Source organism: Chenopodium quinoa, unplaced genomic scaffold, assembly GCF_001683475.1.
Source record: "Chenopodium quinoa cultivar QQ74 unplaced genomic scaffold, ASM168347v1, whole genome shotgun sequence".
NCBI classification, from domain to species: domain Eukaryota; kingdom Viridiplantae; phylum Streptophyta; class Magnoliopsida; order Caryophyllales; family Amaranthaceae; genus Chenopodium; species Chenopodium quinoa.
Window position 1 is genome coordinate 5004138 of NW_018743252.1, and position 21280 is coordinate 5025417.

Genomic DNA, 21280 nt, shown 5'->3' on the forward strand with positions numbered 1-21280 from the left:
TTCCCATGATTAATATATTAGCGTTATGACGGTCATTTTATGGTTAAGAAAAACATATTCATTTATAATACTATGTAGTTGATAGTTGTCTCTCTCAATCATCTAATTTATGTACAATATTATATGTACATAGTCACATGTCTTGAATTAAATATAAATTATTGGTAGATTAAGATGATAACATTAACAACTTTTTCCAAGTACATAGTCTCTTCGTCTCATTTACAATTTGCTTAGTTTTCATTACAATATAATAAATTACTAATGACAATATCACTAATACGTAATCAAGAATTTGTGATAATATAAAATTTCACATATAAAAACTAAAAATCAAGATAAATGTAACAAAATCTCACAAAGTATCAAGTTCTATTTACATCAGATTTTCTTTGGTATGGAATCCTTGATGGCAAGGGAAGAGCACATAAGCCTTAATCCTAAAATTCCCCAAGTTAGGACCTGCAAATTCATCGAGACCAAAATGTGAAGTATAAAATCACTAGACTAGGCCATGCTTAATATTTCCTCCGTTTTTTTAAATGATATTATTTTTTAATGCAATACTTAAAACTTAACCATTTAAATTCTTTGACAAAATTAACTAAAATAAAAAGTTATTTTGGAAATATATTAAAACGAATCTAACAAGATTCCTTATTTACCTTGGTTTTTCCTTCGGCTATAAATCACAATAGAATCAAAGTAGAGTGTGAATATGCAAAAGTCAAAAACATGTCAACTCATTCATACACACGAATAGTTATGTATGTTCATGCAAATACATGCGGAACCAACAAGAACACTGGATATATAGTTAAATTAGACTACCATTATTCAGTCAGTTGACATTTGTAGCACTAGCAGCTAAAAACTGAAGAAAATAAGGCAAGCAACTATTTACATTGCATTATGATCATGAATCTAAGAGACAGAGCTACGTTCTTGCTGAATTACTCGTATGCAGAATCCATTCGAAGTCCGGTAATATCAAAGATCCAGTTCATCCTCAGTTTCATAATCATCTTCTTCATTGAAGTCCAAACCCGTAATGGTCATCTTTCCAGTGTTAACTGAGACAAAAACAAAATAAATAAATAATCATAAGGATTTCACCAATAAATACAACATAGGTCATTTCACGTCACACTGTCAACATTTGCTCTGTTGGCTATTCACTGTAAAAGTATGGAGGGATTTGGTCTAAAGAAGACATTGTTGCCTCTTTGCTAAGAAAAATAAGTCATTGAATAGCATTAACATTGCTGAATGATAAAATTATAATGCATTACAAAAGGTAAACATGGCAATGATAAAGGAGGGGTGAAAGCAGAGGGAGGGAGATTCAACAAGTCAGATTCATTCAAGAGTGTTGTTAAGAGACATCAAAAGATTAGGTTTTGAAAGGATGAGATTGAGTCCTCTTTACAGGAGCTCATGCTACAATATCAAGGACCATTTCTTCTAAAAGGGTATTTCAACCAAGTTAAATCACTAGATCAAATATTAGGAGGCAATAAGATCATCCCTGCGCTAAGCAACTTTCTTGATTGGAAGATCCAATTGGCCTTATCCCGATCAAAATATACTTGGTGCAACAATAGAATCTCAAATCCTATCTATGAGCAGCTGGATAGAGCCTACACGAATGATGATTGTAGACGTGCATATCTTGATGCTATTTTTTGGAACCTACCAATCTTAGTTTCGGATCATGGTCCCATCATACTAGAACTCTCCCTGCAAAAGACAAAAAACGCTTATAAGATAAAAGCGTGGTGCATCAATATCCCCGAGGTTAAAGAATCAGTCCATGAGGCATGGTCTGAACCTGTTACAGGGTCACCTTTGTTCCATATGCAGTGAAGGTTTAAGTACACTCTCTCGAATGAGGGACTGGTGCCTTGATTATAAAGCTAAGATGGATCTTAAATGGGGCGAAATCCAAGAGGAGCTACAAACTGCCCAATCAGCTGATAATTTAGAATGGCAATACAAGTCAGCCCAGGAGTATAGACAAGAGTTAGAGGGGAGATCGAGAAGAAATGGTGGTATTGGAGGCAAAGGTTGAAATCAAGGTGGGATGCATTTGGGGACCAAAGGACGTCTTTTTCTTCAAAAGTGTAAAGTCAAGGGCATGCAGAATGGAAATTAGAGCCTTAAAAGATGGTAAAGCCAATTGGACGCATGGAAAGGAAGAGATAAGTAAGCTTTTCTTTGAATCTTTCGCATCTTTGTTCAAAGGGAGTATGGCTGAGTAACCAAACAATTTGGAGGACTGGTTTGATGATCTTCCTCACTGTCGGATACCCAATGTAATTTCTTGCTACATCCATTAAGAGAGAAAGAGATCAAAGCGGCAGCCTTTGCTCCACATCCTATTAAGTCGCCAGTATTGGGACTCCATCAAGTCAGATGTAATCAGGGCAGTGACACAGTTCTTCTCGTAAGGCTTCATGGTTTCTGAGACGGATTGAACATTCATTTCCCTGGTTCCTAAGGTAGACCAACCTTCAACAGAAGGGGACTTAACATTCATTTCCCTGGTTCCTAAGGTAGACCAACCTTCAAGAGTAGGGGACTTTCGGCCAATTACTCTGTGTAACTCGGTGTTTAAGATCATTTCGAAGTGCATGGTGAATCGGCAAAAAAGTGTCCTTAATCTTATTGGTGATTTCTAGTATGCATTTGTTCCGGGATGACTAATGGCAGATAATTGTTTTATAGCCCATGAGATTCTCAATTCGATCAAGAAGAGAAAGAAAGGTGGGAGATTATTTGAAGGTATCCTAAAGATCGATCTTAGCAAGGCTTATGATAGGGTAAAATGGGATTTCTTGATCAAAGTCCTTACTAAGATGAAGTTCCGGATATATGGAGAAAGTGGATTAACCAATGTATCTCACCTGTTCATACACGGTTTTAGTGAATGGAAAGCCAAGTGAGTTCTTCAAGCCTCAAGTGGGATTACAACAAGTGGATTCCTTTTCCCCTTACCTCTTTATAACTATAATGGAAGGAAAAAGAAGTTGACAAGGTATCAAGGTGGCAAAAACGAACTCCTTCAGTAAGCCATTTATTTTTTGCAGACAATGCCTTATTTTGCTTTAAGGCCACCCCCAATCTTGCAGACAGCTGAAACAAACCCTAGATGAGTTCTACTCTATCTCTGGAGAAGTAATAAATCTACAAAAATCCTCGATCCTTTTTAGCCCTAATACCCCATCACAAATTTTAAGGCTGATGAGGCAACCACTCCCAAGTCAAAAGCACAATGGAGTTGGTTCCTACTTAGGTGGCCTGATGGATGTGGATGGACGATCCTCCACCAAATTCCAGCAGGTGATAGACAAGGTTAAACAAAAAAATATCCTCATGGAAGTTCTCAAAGCTATCCCAATCAGGAAAGCTAATCCTCATAAACAGTATTCTAGTTGATATGGCACAACATATCTTCTTTATATAGGGGGCAAAATTTTGTTCATAAGTCACTAACTTCAGCCAAACTCAATTTTGGTGGGCCTCTTCCACATCACAGAAGCCCATTTATTGGAGGAAGAAAGAGGTCCTATTCTGTCATAAGTTGGTAGGGGACCTGGTTATGAGGAACCTAGAAGCAACAACTATAGCCTACTGGCAAAACAAGGGTGGAGATTCTACAATAATCCTAGCCTTCTAGCAAGTAGAATCCTCAAGGGAAAATACGATGCGGATCCGATCACAATGGGGTATAGAGGCCGAGTACCCGCAAGGAGTTCATGGGCAGCAAGAAGTATATTGAGGGCAGTTAATGCACTCAAAATGGGCATAGGATGTAGGATTGGAAATGGTAGACATAGACATATTCATGTTGAACAAGATATGTGGATTGGAAAGAGAAGAGTTACTCTAAAGGAGCAATCCCAACAGCCAAAACCACAGAGTCTGAGTTATTTACAGATAATAGAAGTTGGAATGCGAATTTAATCTGGAATTACTTCCAGCAAGAAGACGCAAGGGAGGTCTTGGCAACCCATATTCCGTCTTCTGAGAGTGAGAATAGATACTCATGGGCCCTAACCAAGAATGGGACCTACACTTTTAAATCTGGATGCTGGGCTCTCTTAAACCAAGAAAACAGAGGAGCAGCCACTCAGTTTTGGAGGAGGCTCTGGAAGAGTATGCTATTCCCAAATTGGAAGATGTTTTGCCGCAGAATCACAAACAATATCAATGTTATAAAAAGGTTCAAGGCGCACCAAGGTGATTCAGAGTTCCTTGCGCTAAGGTGCGCCTCATTGAAGTGAGGCGCTTATAATAAACAATAAAAAATCTGGAAAGAAAAAAAATGTGCACCTCAGGAGTGCACCTTAAGGCTTAAGCTGCCGCCTTGGTGACTATAGTGTGAAAAATTTAGAAGATTGAAAAAAAAAAAAAAAAAAATCAAATTTAAGTCCAATTACATAGTGTGACCATAGTAACATGAGGGGTTAATTTAAATTATATATATAGATATACATACACACACACACACACACACATATATATATATATATATATATATATATATATATATATATATATATATATATATATATATATATATATGTATTACATATATACATGTATGTATATATATACATACATATATATATATATATATTTCACAAACAAATTTTGCCTAGGAATCCGTGTAAGGCCTTTGTTGCACATAATATGAAATGGAGGTAGTAGAACATTACGTGGTTTCGGTGGAATTTTTAATGCCAGAAATCATTTATGTCACTAACCGCACCCACCCCCAAAAGGTGGTGTTATTCATTGATCCACCTAAAGGTCATGTTGTTGACCACACCTAAGCTAAAGTTTGCGCTGTTGTAGCCAATTTTGCCTCGCATCATAATTTATGATATTTACCATTCACTAAGCAAACAACTAGAGATACACCAAACCTAAATGTTTGATGATACGCCCAAAATTTTAGAATGTACAACTTACCGACAGCATCCATGCCTGCCAATTTCGGCATAAATTGCCTTATGTGATCTTCTGCTGCCTTATCAGCTTTGAGTGCCTCACACTCGAAGGAGACTATGATCTTGCTTTTTGTTTGCTTCTGTTCAACTTCATTAGTGATATCTTTCCCCCAGCTGTCTACAAAGCAAGTATAAAAAAGAAATACTTGTTAGTAGTTACCTATAGACTAAGAGCATGCAAACTAAGCTGTAGAGGAAAAGAAAGCATTATTTCTCCAGTTTGATTCAATGAAATTTGTGTCATACATCTGATGGAGCTTTATCATCATCACATGAAAAATCAAGCTCAGAAATGCATATTGAAGCAATGAGGGCAGCATATACCACAAAGTCAATAAAAATAGAGTACCTTCTTAACCATCATTAAAGAGCACTACATCTTTGATAAATAGAATAAAAACTAAACAATAGGCAAAAGTTACACACCTTAAAAAGGATTTTAACCAAAATAAATAAATTAAAGTCCACTCATGTTCCTACCAAAATGAAAAAACACGTCACTAAGGTAGTTTTGGAACGTTTACCCATGTACATATTCAGCATTCTTAAACCTTGCAGCATCATGTCCTTTGCATTCCACAACCACAGTCGCTTCTTTTTTAGTCTGTCATGTAGTATGTCATCAAACAATAATGAGAGTGAAATACAACTGCAAGGTGAGAAACAGAGAAAGTGATATGAAATAGAGAGAATATTTTGGAAATTATTACGGCGAAATCAACAATATTGAGCTTGATCAAACGATAGTCATCACCTCTACTGCACTCTCTTTCACATGCAAGTTCTGACCAAATCAGAGACACGATCAACGTCAAGAGGTACAAAGACAGCTCAAATTTATAAAAATGTACAAGATAACAGAAAATAGGGTAAAAGATAGAATAAAACATGACAAGGCACCACAAACAACATCCACAATTTATAAGAATCTTACTGCACATAATTAGTTGGTTAAAACCTTTAATTATTCCATAATACAGCATTGACATATTCACAAATAAGTAAAAGAAGCAGGATATACAGATCAAATGTTCTTGTTGATCTCTCACTAAACAGCTCCTAGTACTTCATTGTGAGAGAATTTACATGTGCACATGGGTGTTGTGTACTAAACATGCTGGTATGCAAAAGCATAAAATTGTAACAAAGCATTACCGATACCCCATCAGCTTCAAATAGCAAGCAGGATTTTGTGATTAGAATGGTACAAGAGTGTCATAAAAAATCAGGCAAAATGAAGCTTAAAGTACAAAAATATTGTGATTTGGAGGAAGCAAGAAGGAACCAGCTCTTAACATCTAACCATGCTTCTAGGGGAAGATCCATAAAGGAAATAGCCTTGATTACATTGCTAACCAGGAAATGTGTGCCAAGCATGGGCTGAGTCAGAATGAACAAGTTATGTAATGAGGGGATGGAAAATGTCATACATAGCTAACAGCTACTAGCCATGCAAATAGTATGTGACTACTAGTGACAAGTATAAGTTGTCATAACGAGATAATGGGAACCAAAACAAATGCAATTCGCCAATATGACAAAAATCCAATATCCCATTACACTTTTTCTTGCAAAGTTGCAATGATTCTATTCCCTCCATCCAAAATGTATGTCACTTTGATAATATAGTTTGAAGTAGCTAGATGACAACCAAAGCCCAGCAAAGGTAGTAATATTGTAAATTTGTAATAATCAAATTGTGGGAAGTAGCATCTAATAATAAAGTTCACCCCATAAGGTGTGAATCACCCTCTCTCTAAAAATATGAAAAGGGACCAAAAAATAAGGTGAACCTTATGAACCAGAATGTATAAACTATCATACTTCCTGTACATAACTATCGCGACAAACTCGATACATACTATAGTTTTCTCAGAAAGTGAGGTGCAATAATCTAGGGAAATGCCATCACTCTACATTTTCCTCTCATCCATAAACAATCAAGCAGGGAAACTAAAAAACCCTTACAGTATAAATTTTTCAAATCAAAATAAAAGATTTACACAAAACTGAACAATGAACACTATTAGAATTAGTTTACTGACACAAATTCATGTCCCATGTCCGACTCGTAGGGGCGGGACTTCGGTTTGGCGGTTCGGTTTGACCGAGGTGCGAGTCGGTTTCGGTTTGGAGCGGTTCGGGTTGAAACGGTTTGATTTAGCTGACGGGTCGGTTCAATTCGGTTTGGGTTAGTCACGGGTCGGTTCGGTTTCGGTTTATTTCTTTACGGTTTAAATTCGGTTTGGGTCATAAGCGGGTCGGTTTATAAACAATTCGGTTCATGCCGGTTCAGTTTGAAACGGGTCGGTTTAGGGGGCGGGTTTACCCGGGTTGATGTCGATTCGGTTTACAAACGGTTTGGATCATGTCGGTTCGGTTTGAAACGGGTCGGTTTAGGGGCAGGTTTACCCGGGTCAATGTTGGTTCGGTTTATAAACGGTACGGATCATGCTGGTTCGGTTTGAAATGGGCCGGTTTAAGGGAGGGTTTACACAGTCCAATGTCGGTTCGGTTAATGAACAGTTCGGATCATGCCGGTTCGGTTTATAAGCGGTTTGGGTCATGAATTCATGATTGTTTTAAAGATCGCGTCATGACCATGATTTAATGAGTTGATACTTAGAATACGATAAATCGATAATTAAGGAAGTACAAGTACTCAATTAGATCGATCAACAAGTGTTTTAAACTTTTAAGTTTTAATAATCAGATATGTTTATCGATTATACGTACATACCAATGATTCAATGAGGCAATGATAGTATGATAATGATACCAACCGTACATTTGTACGATATGATATACATAATAATTAAATAATTAATACATAATTACATATACATTAACAATATCGTATTGAATCAATTTCCATTTCCAAACATTGCATTTGTTATAGATTATAAGTTACACGAGATTAAATGGATTCGTTATTTAGTTTGTTACTTTATTTAGATTACTAACTCAAACAACTTGATAAGTTAAATGGACGAAATCACGAAATCACTAAAGTGGTGATGAAATCATTATTCAATATTAATGTACAAATAGTCAAATATACAACGGTTAGATTGAATACCCATGAGAAACAATGGTTAGACTTAGATTTCATTACTTTATTAGTTATTAGTATTATTACTTATTATTTTATTAAGTTATTAGTTTATTACATATACAGTCACAGACTCACAGATATGTATACGTATAGAGATGTCAGATATTGATATACATTAAGTCATTTTCTATGTCGTATTGAATCAATTTCAATTTTGAAACATTTGCATTTCTTACAATTTATAACTTACAAGTTCTGAAGCACACGCAATGCGTGCACGATTTTCAAGGTGTTACAATTTATAACTTACAAACCCATTATGAGCTATTACTCTTATCAGCCGTTTTACTTGCACAATTACACTTCTCTCTCTAAAATTTCACCTCCCCTCCTTCCAATTCTACTTCCCGCCAAACCAAATCCTTTGAATTTCCTTTTAAACCACTTTACCGCCAATAACTAGCCCCCAAATCCGTAATCCGTGTGCCCAACTCCAAATCTAACTAAAACCGTCGATTATACCCCCAAATCAACGCTCCACATCCTTTCCCTCAAAACCTCGATTCTCAAAACCACCTCCCTATAAATAACCGCTCTCTTTCTCCCTCCCAAATCACTCACATTCTCACTCCACCCTTCATCTTATCATCTATCATTTTCTGCAACCCCAAACTTTCTCTCTCTAAAACCTTCACTTTCTCTCTTAACATCAACAATGGCACGAACCAAGCAAACCACAAGAAAATCCACCGGTGGAAAGGCCCCAAGGAAGCAACTCGCCACCAAGGCAGCTCGTAAGTCAGCCCCAACCACCGGTGGAGTGAAGAAGCCTCACCGTTTCAGACCTGGAACCGTTGCGCTTTGTGAGATCACGGAGTGAAGAGCACTGAGCTTCTCATCAGGAAGCTTCCATTCCAGAGGCTTGTCAGAGAAATTGCTCAGGATTTCAAGACTGATCTTCGTTTCCAGAGCTCTGTTGTTGCCGCTCTTCAGGAGGCTGCTGAGGCGTACTTGGTTGGTCTGTTTGAGGATACTAACCTTTGTGCGATTCACGCTAAGAGGGTTACTATTATGCTTAAGGGTATTCAGCTTGCCCGAAGGATTCGTGGTGAGAGGGATTAATTGGGGGTTTTGATTGAATTTGAATTTCTAGGGTTAGTGTTTTGTGATAATGGTAATAGTAGTTTGATGATGTTTCAGTTGATAAATCTGAAATCTAATCTGGGTAGTAGTGATAGTAGTTTCATTATGTATTGGTATATGTATTGTGAATTTTAATCAATGAAAATGGTGACTTTTTTTAATTGCTTGTTGATATTACTCTAATTTTAATGCTATTTATCCGCTGGATTTGTGGTAGTGTTATGAAATAATTGTGGCTAAAGAATGGTTTAATTTGTATATTATGGAATAATGTTTTAATTGTTTGTTTTCTTCCTGTATTTGGGATTGATTGAAATTGGGCTTATTTGAGGTTTGGTTAAAACTTGGTCATGATAATATTGGATTTTATTGTGAATTGGTCTAATTTCTTCTTAGGCAAATGGGTCTTTCGAATTTTCAAATTATTAAGTTGTTAACAATCGAATGATATTGTAACTTGGTCAAATTTTAAATTGAATGGTGTGGTATAAATGTGAATTGTGATTGACTGATTGGAAATTGTAACTCCATAGTATTGATAGTCTAGGAGATTTGTAATTGTACTTTTGAGAATTTGATTCAACCCGAAACATGAGCATTGAAGAGAGATTAAAGTACAATGATTCTGAGGAAGAGGAAGATGATAATGTGCTAGACGCCTAGACTACATATGTTCAGTTACCATATCAAATTCTACACTAAGCTCAGATGTAACCAGACGATTACAAGAGCTATTTGATATAAACCGTTGTATAAACCTAAGTTGTTTAATTAGATCTACATTTAGTAATGTTTATTGCATTTATTTTAAAATTTATATTTATTGTTACCTTTGTTAAATTAAAGTATATATATAAATATATAATAATACTAGTATGTTACATTTGATATTAATTAAAATAAATAAGTAATCTAAAACGATATTAATAATGTCGTTGGACTAGATCTAGGTGATATAAACCTTTGTATAAACCTAAGCCGTTTGATTAGATCTACATTTATTAACATTAATTGTATTTACTATTTAACCATTCAGGTTGTAAATAATTCAATTTGAATTAAGCAATTTGTAATCGGATCAGTTTAAACAGGTTGCGATTCGAAAACAGTTCGATTTTAACGGTTTAACGGGTTATGGCAGTTCAGTTTAGACGGTTAGCGGATTATAACGGTTCGGTTTATACAGTTTTTCCTGCGGTTTAAACGGTTTCGGTTCATAAACGGGTCGGTTTAAACGGTTAGCGGGTTACAAATGGTTCGGTTTAAACGGTTTTTTTACGGTTTAAACGGTTTCGGTTTATAAACGGTTCGGGTCATTAACGGGTTTATAAACCATTCGGTTCGGTTTCGTTTCGGTTCGGATTTGAGCAGTTTGGTTTGTTATCGGTTTACGGTCCGTAACGGGTTGACATTGAGCGGTTCGATTCGGTTTCGGTTTGATATTGAACGGTTCAGTTCGGTTTTCGATTTAAATTTATCGGTTTATAAATGGATCGGTCCGTGATGGTTCGGTTCGGTAACGGGCGGTTTCACGGTTCGGTTTGAAAAGTCCCACCCCTACCGACTCGGCTATTTTGTAAAAACAATCAGTGTCACCCATCCCGAGTGTCAAAAACCCGACACGAATACCTAAGGTTAAATGAAGAGTCGAGTAAAAATTCACAACTAGTACATTACCCAGCATTATCAAAGCAAGTAAATGCATTTAAATAATAAGAGCAATTTAGAGAGAAAGAAAGGGAAAGAGATAAACCAATGCCGTGGAGGCCATAGCAAGTAGAATGAGGAAGACGGATGAAGTGACCAGAGACGGACCCACATGCCAAAAGTGCTATAGATGCTATTCCTTCCATTTCCTTCATTCTACTTTTCTTTGAATCTCCTTCTTCGTCTTCTGCAACAAAAGAATTAAGCAAATAAATTATCTTCCAATAAATTGTAAGATTGAATTGGGTGAAAAGGGGTTGCAAGAAAGTAAAATTCGAAGTTTACCCATTATCAAATTCTGTGAGATGAGCAGAATCCACGAATTTGAATGTCTTGAAGAGCCCTCTCGAGTGCAGGGGAATCGCTCTCGCTGGGAGACTCGGAGGAGTGCAGAGAAAATGAAGTTTGCGATTCTATTCGGTATTGTAAATTGGTTTAGGCTGTGCAAATTCGGGTTCGGAATTTCGGATACATTGTAAGTAGGGGTGGGACTTTTCAAACCGAACCGTGAAACCGCCCGTTACCGAACCGAACCATCACGGAACGATCCGTTTATAAACCGATAAATATAAACCGAAAATCGAACTGAACCGTTCAATATCAAACCGAAATCGAATTGAACCGCTGAATGTCAACCCGTTACGGACCGTAAACCGATAACAAACCAAACTGCGCAAATCCGAACCGAAACGAACCGAACCGAATGGTTTATAAACCCGTTAATGACCCGAACCGTTTATAAACCGAAACCGTTTAAACCGAAAAAAAAACCGTTTAAACCGAACCATTTGTAACCCGCTAACCGTTTAAACCGACCCGTTTATGAACCGAAACCGTTTAAACCGCACGTATAAACCGAACCGTTATAATCCGCTAACCGTCTAAACTGAACTGCCATAACCCGTTAAACCGTTAAAATCGAACTGTTTTCGAATCGCAACCTGTTTAAACTGATCCGATTACAAACTGCTTAATTCAAATTGAATTATTTACAACCTAAATGGCTAAATAGTAAATACAATTAATGTTAATAAATGTAGATCTAATCAAACGGCATAGGTTTATACAAAGGTTTATATCACCTAGATCTAGGCCAACGACATTATTAATATTGTTTCAGATTACTTATTTATTTTAATTACAAGATATATCATTTGTATCATTTTCATTCCAGTAATAATGCTAGTCCACCCAAATTATCTTCATTGTTCCTTCATAAAGATATTCATGATCATCCAATAACACTCAAAGCCTCAAAGGTAACATAAGATTGGAGATGTATGAGATTGTGTTACACAAGTGGCATAAGCATTAGAATATTACTGTACTAGTCAATAAGGCGTACAATCATTCACATTATCACTTTATAAAACTTTCTTATACAAGTATTTTGTAAAGGGGAGGACTAAAATGTTTATAAAACACATTTTTTTAGCTTTTCTTAAATTAAACCAGATATTAAGTAAAAGAATTTTGATAAATACGGAGGCATCCCAAATCTGTAGCCACAATTATTTCATAACATTACCACAAATCCAACAGATAAATAGCATTAAAATTAGAGTAATATCAACAAGCAATTAAAAAAAGTCACCATTTTCATTAATTAAAATTCACAATACATATACCAATACATAATGAAACTACTATCACTACTACCCAGATTAGATTTCAGATTTATCAACTGAAACATCATCAAGTTTAGGGTTGCAAAAAATGATACATGATAAGATGAAGGGAGGAGTGAGAATGTGAGTGATTTGGGAGCAGAATCTTGAAGCAGCAGCACAGCACCCAAGAGCAGAGGAAATAGCAGCAACAAGCAGGAACCAGCACACGCAATAACAGACCAGCAACTTATCAGAAGCAAGGAATAATATAAGCAGAAGGGACTCAGCAGGAACTTATTTTTGTTTTTCAAAATTGCTCTCAGATTTACGTTTATCGTATCATCACTGAGCAATGACTGTTTTAACTTAAAACTTGAAAAATGCTGCCAGCAAGTACATATACATTGAAGTCTCAACATAAATGACAAGGGCAACGATGATTCAAGAAAAATTAAAACAGCAAGCATAAGAAACAGCAGCAACAAAACTTATCATAAATTCATAACACAAAAGGCAGCAACACAGCACCTCAAGCTGGCAGGAGGCAGGAACCAGCTCATGCAGGCAACAATATAGGTAATAACAACTCAGAGACAACAACCAAAAGGCAAAAGCACTACCAGCAGGCAGCAGCTCATAACAAGTTCAAGCAACTTCAAAATTATAGCTTTTGGTTTTAAAATTGCTCTCAGATTTACATCACTGAGCAATGGTTGTTTTAACAAAAACTTGAGAAATGCTGCCAGCAAGTACCAAAATACATTTAACTATTTAAGTCTCAACATAAATGACAAGGGCAACGATTTTAAAAGTCTTGAAAAATGCTGCCAGCAAGTCTGAAAATAAATGACAAGGGCAACGATTTTTTAAGATAAAATAAACCACAATGAGACACAAATACCAGTTATGCAGATGAAGCACTTTCGGCTTCAATCTCTTTACCAATAAGGAGGACGTCTTCCTCGACATCCGCTTGATAACCACGACACCAATTTTGGGTGGTAACCAATGCCTCAACATTCTTTGGCAAAAGTTTACCCCTATATTTGTTCAAAATACGACCACCCAAACTAAAAGAAGATTCAGAGGCCACCGATGTAATAGGAATGGCCAAAACATCCCTTGCCATATTAGCTAAAATAGGAAGAGAAGAAGCTTGAGATTCCCAGTACTTGAGAACGTCAAAATGTTCCCCTTGAATTAATCGCGAACGAGGTCCATTCAAATATGCCTCAAGATCAGCCAGAGGGCATCTAGTTGAATCATTACATTCGTCATCAACCTCATGCAACTGAAACAGATTTTTTTATTAAAAGTTAAATTATGACATTACAAATAAAAATAGAAGACTACCATTAATATTGAGTATATTGTATAACATAAATACCGTGAAAATATTTTGAGATCTCAACGTGCGATTAGAATTTTCAGATTGAGCTGTGTTTGAAGAGGCAGGATTTCTGCAGCTTGTATTAGATGCAGTAGAATAAAATTTATAAAGGTCATAAAAAGCTTCCTTAATCATCATAATCTTTTCGTCGCATGCCTCATCATTATACAACGAGTTCAACATATGTCTCACTCGAAACAACTTATAACGAGGATCAAGAGCAATAGCAACTGAAAGTATCAAACTATAATCCTCCCAATAACTCTCAAACTTCTCAAGCATAACTGCTGCCATGGGTGCAAGTTTAGGGTCTTTAAAGGCTTGAGTAATAGCGTACTCAATTTTTAAAACACTAACAAAATACAAATTAGAAGTGGGATATTCGGTACCAGAAAATAACACAGTTATATCATTAAATGGCTGAAGGAAATCACAAATTTTTTGAATGGTATCCCATTCTTCAGCATCAAGTCTATAAGAAAAACCCAAAAACCTACTAGTATATAGAATCAAGGCATCCTTAGCTTCTAAGGCTTTTCGGAGCATTGTATAAGTGGCATTCCAACGAGTCACAACATCGAGACATAACTTACCATTAAAAGCAGAGTCTAACTCAGACAAAGCATTCTCAAATTGAGTTAATCTAGAATCAGAAGCATCAATATATTTAACAACCTCACGCAATTTTTCAACACTTTCATGAACTTCTTTTAAACCTCTTTGAACAATAAGATTTAAAACATGAGCTGAACATCGAACATGAAAGAATTTCCCATTACAAGGAAGAGGAGAGCATTGCATTAATTCTTTTTTCAAATATTCATCCATAACATCCATAGAACGAGCATTATCAACGGTCATTGAAAAAGCCTTACCTTGAAGGTTCCACTCTTTAATCAGTTTAAACACAAACTTTCCAACCTCAACACCAGTATGGGGAGGGCCACAATATCTAAAATTTAAAATTTTAGACCTAAGAGACCAACTGTTATCAACATAATGAGCAGTCAAAGTGAGATAGCCTCGGTTAGTACATGCAGTCCACAAGTCACATGTAAAGCTAACTCTACCAGAAACATTAGCCAAAGACTCATGCAACAAGGATTTATATTTATCATGCTCAGCAATAACATACTTTAACCTAGTTTTTCTACAAACATGCTGCACCTTAGGATTCAAATATGCATGAAGTTCCCTAAGATATTCATGCTCTACAATATTTAAAGGATATGCATGGCAGATTATAGCTTTAGCAAACTTTTGTAAATAAGTTTTTTGATCAAATTGTGATTCGTTACCGGACTGGAGACCATGCTTTTCCAAACATGCATTAATATGAGCTCTACAAGTTGAAGTACCCGCTTTACCAGGTGCTTTATATTCTTTGCCACACAAATTACAACGAGCATAATCTACCTTTTCATTACCTATCGTCTTTACAAAAAAAGTGTAATGCTTCCATATACCTGCGGTTCTTTGACGTTTATTAACAGAAGGATTGATAATGCCGGTATTACTAGCATCATCATCCGGGACAGAGGCAGCTTGAGAGCTAACAATATCAAAATTTGATTGCCTCTCATAGTCAAATTCATCATACTCGCGAGACATGACTGAAACAAAAAAAAAAACAACATTTATAAGTACCAAATTAAGTGACAGATTCTACTAATAGTGAGCAATTAAGCATGCATTGTCTCATGTGACTGACATATGTGTACATTTTAAGTACTAACTTTAAGCCAATCATAGAAGTATACATTTTAAGCATGCATGATTTCCCTGGTAAGTCATTTTTTTCAGTAAGGCATAAGGACCCACAATTGAATTTCAATGGATAAATTCATTCTTGAGTACAAAATATGCCAATTATTACAAGTATGCAATTGACAGTATGGTCAACCATCATTTTTTATGGAGTATGGACCAAAGCATGAACCACAACTGCACAAGTATTCCAATAAATAAACAATGCATGTATTCCAACAATAATAATCACATAATCTGAACAACCCATCATCATTACTTTTAAATCGAGCATAATAAACAACAAAACAGCACAAATCTACCATTTTCCCGTAAAAAAACAAAAATACAATCAACAACAGGTTTTAGGCATATTTCGACTATATTCAAGCAAGAACAACAACAATAATCAAATACAAAAACAGAAAAACTGTATTAAAAAAAAAAAACGAAAAGGAAAAAGTAATTACCTTTGACGGCTTGAAGGAGATTTGAAGATGGAGAACTGCCTGAACTGGAGATCAAAAGAAAAAATCAAGAATGTAGATTATCAGAACTTGAAATAAAAAAAAACCGAAACGAAAACGAAAAAAAATCGAAAAAATTAACAAAAAAATTACCTTGAGGTTTGACGGCTTGAAGGAGAGGAAGATTTGGAAAAAAAAAAAAAACGAGAATGAAAAAGTCAGAAATCAGAACTTTAGATCCAAAACAAAAAATGAAACGAAAACAAAAACCCTAAATAAAAAAAGTAAAAAACCGAAACGAAAACGAAAAAAATCAAAACGAAAACAACAAAAATTAACAAAAAATTACCTTGAGGTTTGACGGCTTGAAGAAGAGGAAGATTTGAAAAAAAAAAACGAGAATGGAAAAGTCAGAAATCAGAACTTAGATCCAAAACAAAAATGAAACGAAAACAAAAACCCTAAATAAACAAACCGAAACAAAAACGAAAAAAATCAAAACGAAAACAACAAAAATTAACAAAAAATTACCTTGAGTTATGAACTTTTGACGGCTTGAAGCCTTCAAATTGAAGGAGAGGAAGATTTGAAAAAACAAAAAAACGAGAATGTAAAGCGGGAAATCAGAACTGTAGATCCAAAACACAAATGAAACGAAAACAAAAACCCTAATTAGGATTTTTAAAAGTTGAGAAGTTGAGATTCTTGAGAATTTCAGAACGAAAGAGTGAGAAACTGAGAAGTTAGAGAGAGAAACTATGATAGATTGATAATAGAAGAGTGACTGAGTGAGTAAAAGTGTAAAACGGCTGAATGGCTGATAGAGTGGGTTTTTTTTTTCTAGGTTTAGGTTTTACTTGTTCAGTTGATCTAACCGTCCATATTCAATCTCAACATCTAACCGTTCATTTTTTTTTTGTAGATTCCAGAATATTCATCTAGATCTAACAGTCTAGATTTTTCTTTGTGCTTTTCTAGGTCTTTTTGACCGTTTTTTTTAATTATTTATTATTATTATTATTATTATTGTTAGTATAATTATTTGTTAATATTATTATTATTACTAGTTTACTACTACTATTATTATAATTATTATAATTATTACTATTATTATTATTATTTATTATTATTATTATTATTATTATTATTATTATTATTATTACTATTATTATTATTAGTTTATTACTTATAAGTTATAAATTGTAAGAAACGCAAATGTTTCAAAATTGAAATTGATTCAATACGACATAGTTAATGACTTAATGAGTTAATGCACATCAATATCTGACATCTCTATATGTATATTATATATATCTGTGAGTCTGTGACTGTATATCAGTATATATAATAAACTAATAATAACTTAATAAGTAATAATACTAATAACTAATAAAGTAATGAAAATCTAACCATTGTTTTTCATGGGCATTCAATCTAACCGTTGTATATTTGACTATTCGTACATTAGTATTGCATAATGATTTCATCACCACTTTAATTAGTGATTTCGTGATTTCGTCCATTTAACTTATTAAGTTGTTTGAGTTAGTAATCTAAATAAAGTAACAAACTAAATAACGAATCCATTTAATCTCATGTAAGTTATAATTTATAAGAAATGCAATGTTTGAAAATGGAAATTGATTCAATACGATATTGTTAATGTATATGTAATTATAGATTAATTATTATGTATATCATATCGTACGAATGTACGGTTGGTATCATTATCATACTATCATAAGTATCATTGCCTCATTGAATTATTGGTATGTACTATAATCGATAAACATATTTACATATCTGATTATTAAAACTTAAAAGTTTAAAACACTTGTTGATCAATCTAATTGAATACTTGTACATTCTTAATTATCGATTTATCGTATTATAAGTATCAACTCATTAAATCATGGTCATGATTTCGTGATTTCGTCCATTTAACTTATTAAGTTGTTTGAGTTAGTAATCTAAATAAAGTAACAAACTAAATAACGAATCCATTTAATCTCGTGTAAGTTATAATTTATAAGAAATGCAATGTTTGGAAATGGAAATTGATTCAATACGATATTGTTAATGTATATGTAATTATAGATTAATTATTATGTATATCATATCGTACGAATGTACGGTTGGTATCATTATCATACTATCATAAGTATCATTGCCTCATTGAATTATTGGTATGTACTACAATCGATAAACATATTTACATATCTGATTATTAAAACTTAAAAGTTTAAAACACTTGTTGATCAATCTAATTGAATACTTGTACATTCTTAATTATCGATTTATCGTATTATAAGTATCAACTCATTAAATCATGGTCATGACGCGATCTTTAAAACAATCATGAATTCATGACCCAAACCGCTTATAAACCGAACCGACATGATCCAAACCGTTCATAAACCGAACCAATTGAACTGTGTAAACCCTCCACTAAACCGGCCCATTTCAAACTGAACCGACATGATTCGCACCGTTTATAAACCGAACCGATATTGACCCGGGTAAACCCGCCCCTAAACCGACCCATTTCAAACCAAACCGGCTTGATCCAAACCGTTTGTAAACCAAACTGACATTGACCCGGGTAAACCCACCCCCTAAACCGACCCGTATCAAACCAAACCGACATAATCCGAATCGTTTATAAACCGACCCGCTTATGACCCAAACCGAATTTAAACCGCAAAGAAATAAACCGAAACCAAACCGAGCCGTGACTAACCCAAACCGAACCAAACCGACCCGCCAGCTAAACTAAACCGTTTCAATCCGAACCGCTCCAAACCAAAACCGACTCAAACCGAGGTCAAACCGAACCGCCAGACCGAAGTCCCACCCCTAATTGTAAGGGGGTGTTTGGTACGGGATTTTTGTAGGCTTAGAAACGGAATCAGATACCGTTTTCGTTAGAATCTGTTTGGTTGAGGAGTAAAGTAACAAATCACGTTTCTTAGTGGTAACCCATTCCACTACTTTGTTTCCGGTAAAAAAACTGGAGAAAAAAATCACATTTCTCTCCTCTAATCCAAAAAACACACACAACTCATCCTCTTCTCTCTCATTTTCTCCGACTTCTCATGCGACATTCTCCCAAAGAAATGTCGAAACCCTAGATTTCGCTCCTTGGTCGAAGCTCCAGATTTCGTTCTCAAATTATTGAAGCTCTAGATTTCGCTCAAGTTAGGTATGTTATCTCAAAACCCTAGATTTTGAATTGTTGTTGAATTTATAAATCTTTCTATTTGATTGATTGTATATTTTGATTTTTCTATCTCGAAATACATGATTGATTGCAATATTATTTGAGTTTTTATTAATATTTTCATTTGAATGTTTGATCTATTTATTGATTGCTATTTTCGATTTATGGTGTTAATTTCTAGAGTTTTTTTCCCTAATTTTTCTGATTTATTTGAGTTTTAAAATTTTCAATTGAATTTTTTGCTTTTTGCTTCATGATATTGAGGTGTTACAGACCGTGGAACCACACGATTTGAGTCGTTGAAGTATTGATACCATGATTTAAAATACATGTCATAAATCTCATAATCATTGTAGAAGACAAAATTTTGCAATGCCAGAATACCATAGTCGTACTGAAGCTTGATAAAAGTAAACAACCATATATTTGAAGTAAAGCAAAATGATGTTCATTACAGTAAATCAATGTGATAAGAATGACAACAAATTTGTAATCAGATTATCAATTAATTAGTTAAAACCGTGTCCCCTTATACTTTATCCTGTTAAGAGTGTTAACAGAAGCAAGAAATTATATTAGTACTGCATAATCTGAAAATTTTTAAGCTGCATGATTTTGTTGTAGCATTAGAATCTTATCTATTTCTATTGAATGTATTTTTAAGGTTCTTGAAATGGCTCGTATTGGGAAAAAAAGAAGAGCAAAACAAGTTCAATTGGTTATTACAATGATTATTGTAGTTTTTATGTTGTTTTGGATTTGGTATTTGATGAGCGTTGTTACAATTAGAGGGGCTCAAATCAATAAAAGGAAAAGGAATAGGAAATTGTTACGCTCGTTATTTTTGAGTCACTTAATAAGACAGAGTGATGTAAGCTGTAAAAGTGAGCTTCGTGTCAATAGACGTACTTTTAATATTATTTGTGAGATGCTTAGAGATATAGGAGGTTTAAGTGGAACAAGAAATATGACTCTTCAAGAGATAGTTGCAATGATTTTGTACACATTGGCTCATCATCAAAAGAATAGGTCAATTGGAAATCTCTTTTTAAGAAGTGGGGAAACAATGAGTCGACAATTTAACCTATGTCTAAGGGCTATTTTGAAGTTGCATGAACACTTATTGAACAAGCCTATAGCGATATCTGATGAATGTGAAGATGAAAGGTGGTAACCTTTCAAGGTATAATTCCATTCATTTTCTTTTTTCTGTTAGATTTTCATGTAATGTATGTAAATGAGTCATATCTTTGTCTTTTATAATGTAGATTTGTCTAGGAGCGCTAGATGGTACCTATATTAACGTAAGAGTGACTTCACAAGAAAGGGGAAAATATCGAACAAGGAAAGGCACAATTGCTATGAATGTTTTAGGTGCTTGTGCACCTAATATGGAATTTATTTATGTGCTTCCGGGGTGGGAAGGATCAACCCATGATGTACGTGTCCTTCTTAATGCTCTCTCTAGGCCAAATGGTCTTAGGGTACCTCGAGGTAAATGGAATAGGTCTTTTGTTTTTTGTTTATTGCGACGGATTTCTCGCTCCATATAGGGGGCAACGATATCACCTAAAAGAGTGGACAGATAAACAACCTGAAAGTGCCGAGGAATATTTTAATATGAAACATGCTAGGGCAAGAAATGTGGTAGAGAGGTGTTTTGGTTTACTTAAAGGGAGATGGAGCATACTTAGGAGTCCCTCGTTTTTTCCTATACGCACCCAAGGTCGTATCGTGATGGCTTGTTGTTTCCTACATAACTTAATTAGAAGAGTCATGCCTACTGATGATATAGAGGAAGAAGAGTTGAGTGAAGATTCCGATGATGATTCTGATGATGAACCTGAATATATTACAAGTGTTGCAACTTCAGATCAGTGGACCAATTTTAGAAACACATTAGCACAAGATATGTTTAATGGGTGGA

At 34.9% G+C, this 21280-nt stretch overlaps 1 protein-coding gene and 1 pseudogene across 2 annotated transcripts; one reads left to right on the forward strand and one right to left on the reverse strand.

The window, feature by feature from the left end:
• Window positions 1-719: 719 nt before the first annotated feature.
• LOC110735076 lies at window positions 720-11377 on the reverse strand. Of its 2 annotated transcripts, none has more exons than XM_021915212.1 (6): window positions 11206-11377; window positions 10967-11104; window positions 5726-5799; window positions 5540-5619; window positions 4978-5129; window positions 720-1073 (listed from the first exon to the last, which is right to left on the reverse strand). In XM_021915212.1, exons 1-6 carry the CDS (start codon window positions 11207-11209, stop codon window positions 991-993), a joined length of 531 nt encoding a protein of 176 aa, XP_021770904.1. In that variant the 5' UTR covers window positions 11210-11377; the 3' UTR covers window positions 720-990. The 2 variants fall into 2 exon arrangements, with proteins under 2 accessions (XP_021770904.1, XP_021770903.1); XM_021915211.1 differs by having other exon boundaries at window positions 10967-11107; window positions 11206-11376.
• On the forward strand, window positions 8028-10027 carry LOC110735077 (annotated as a pseudogene).
• Window positions 11378-21280: the final 9903 nt, after the last annotated feature.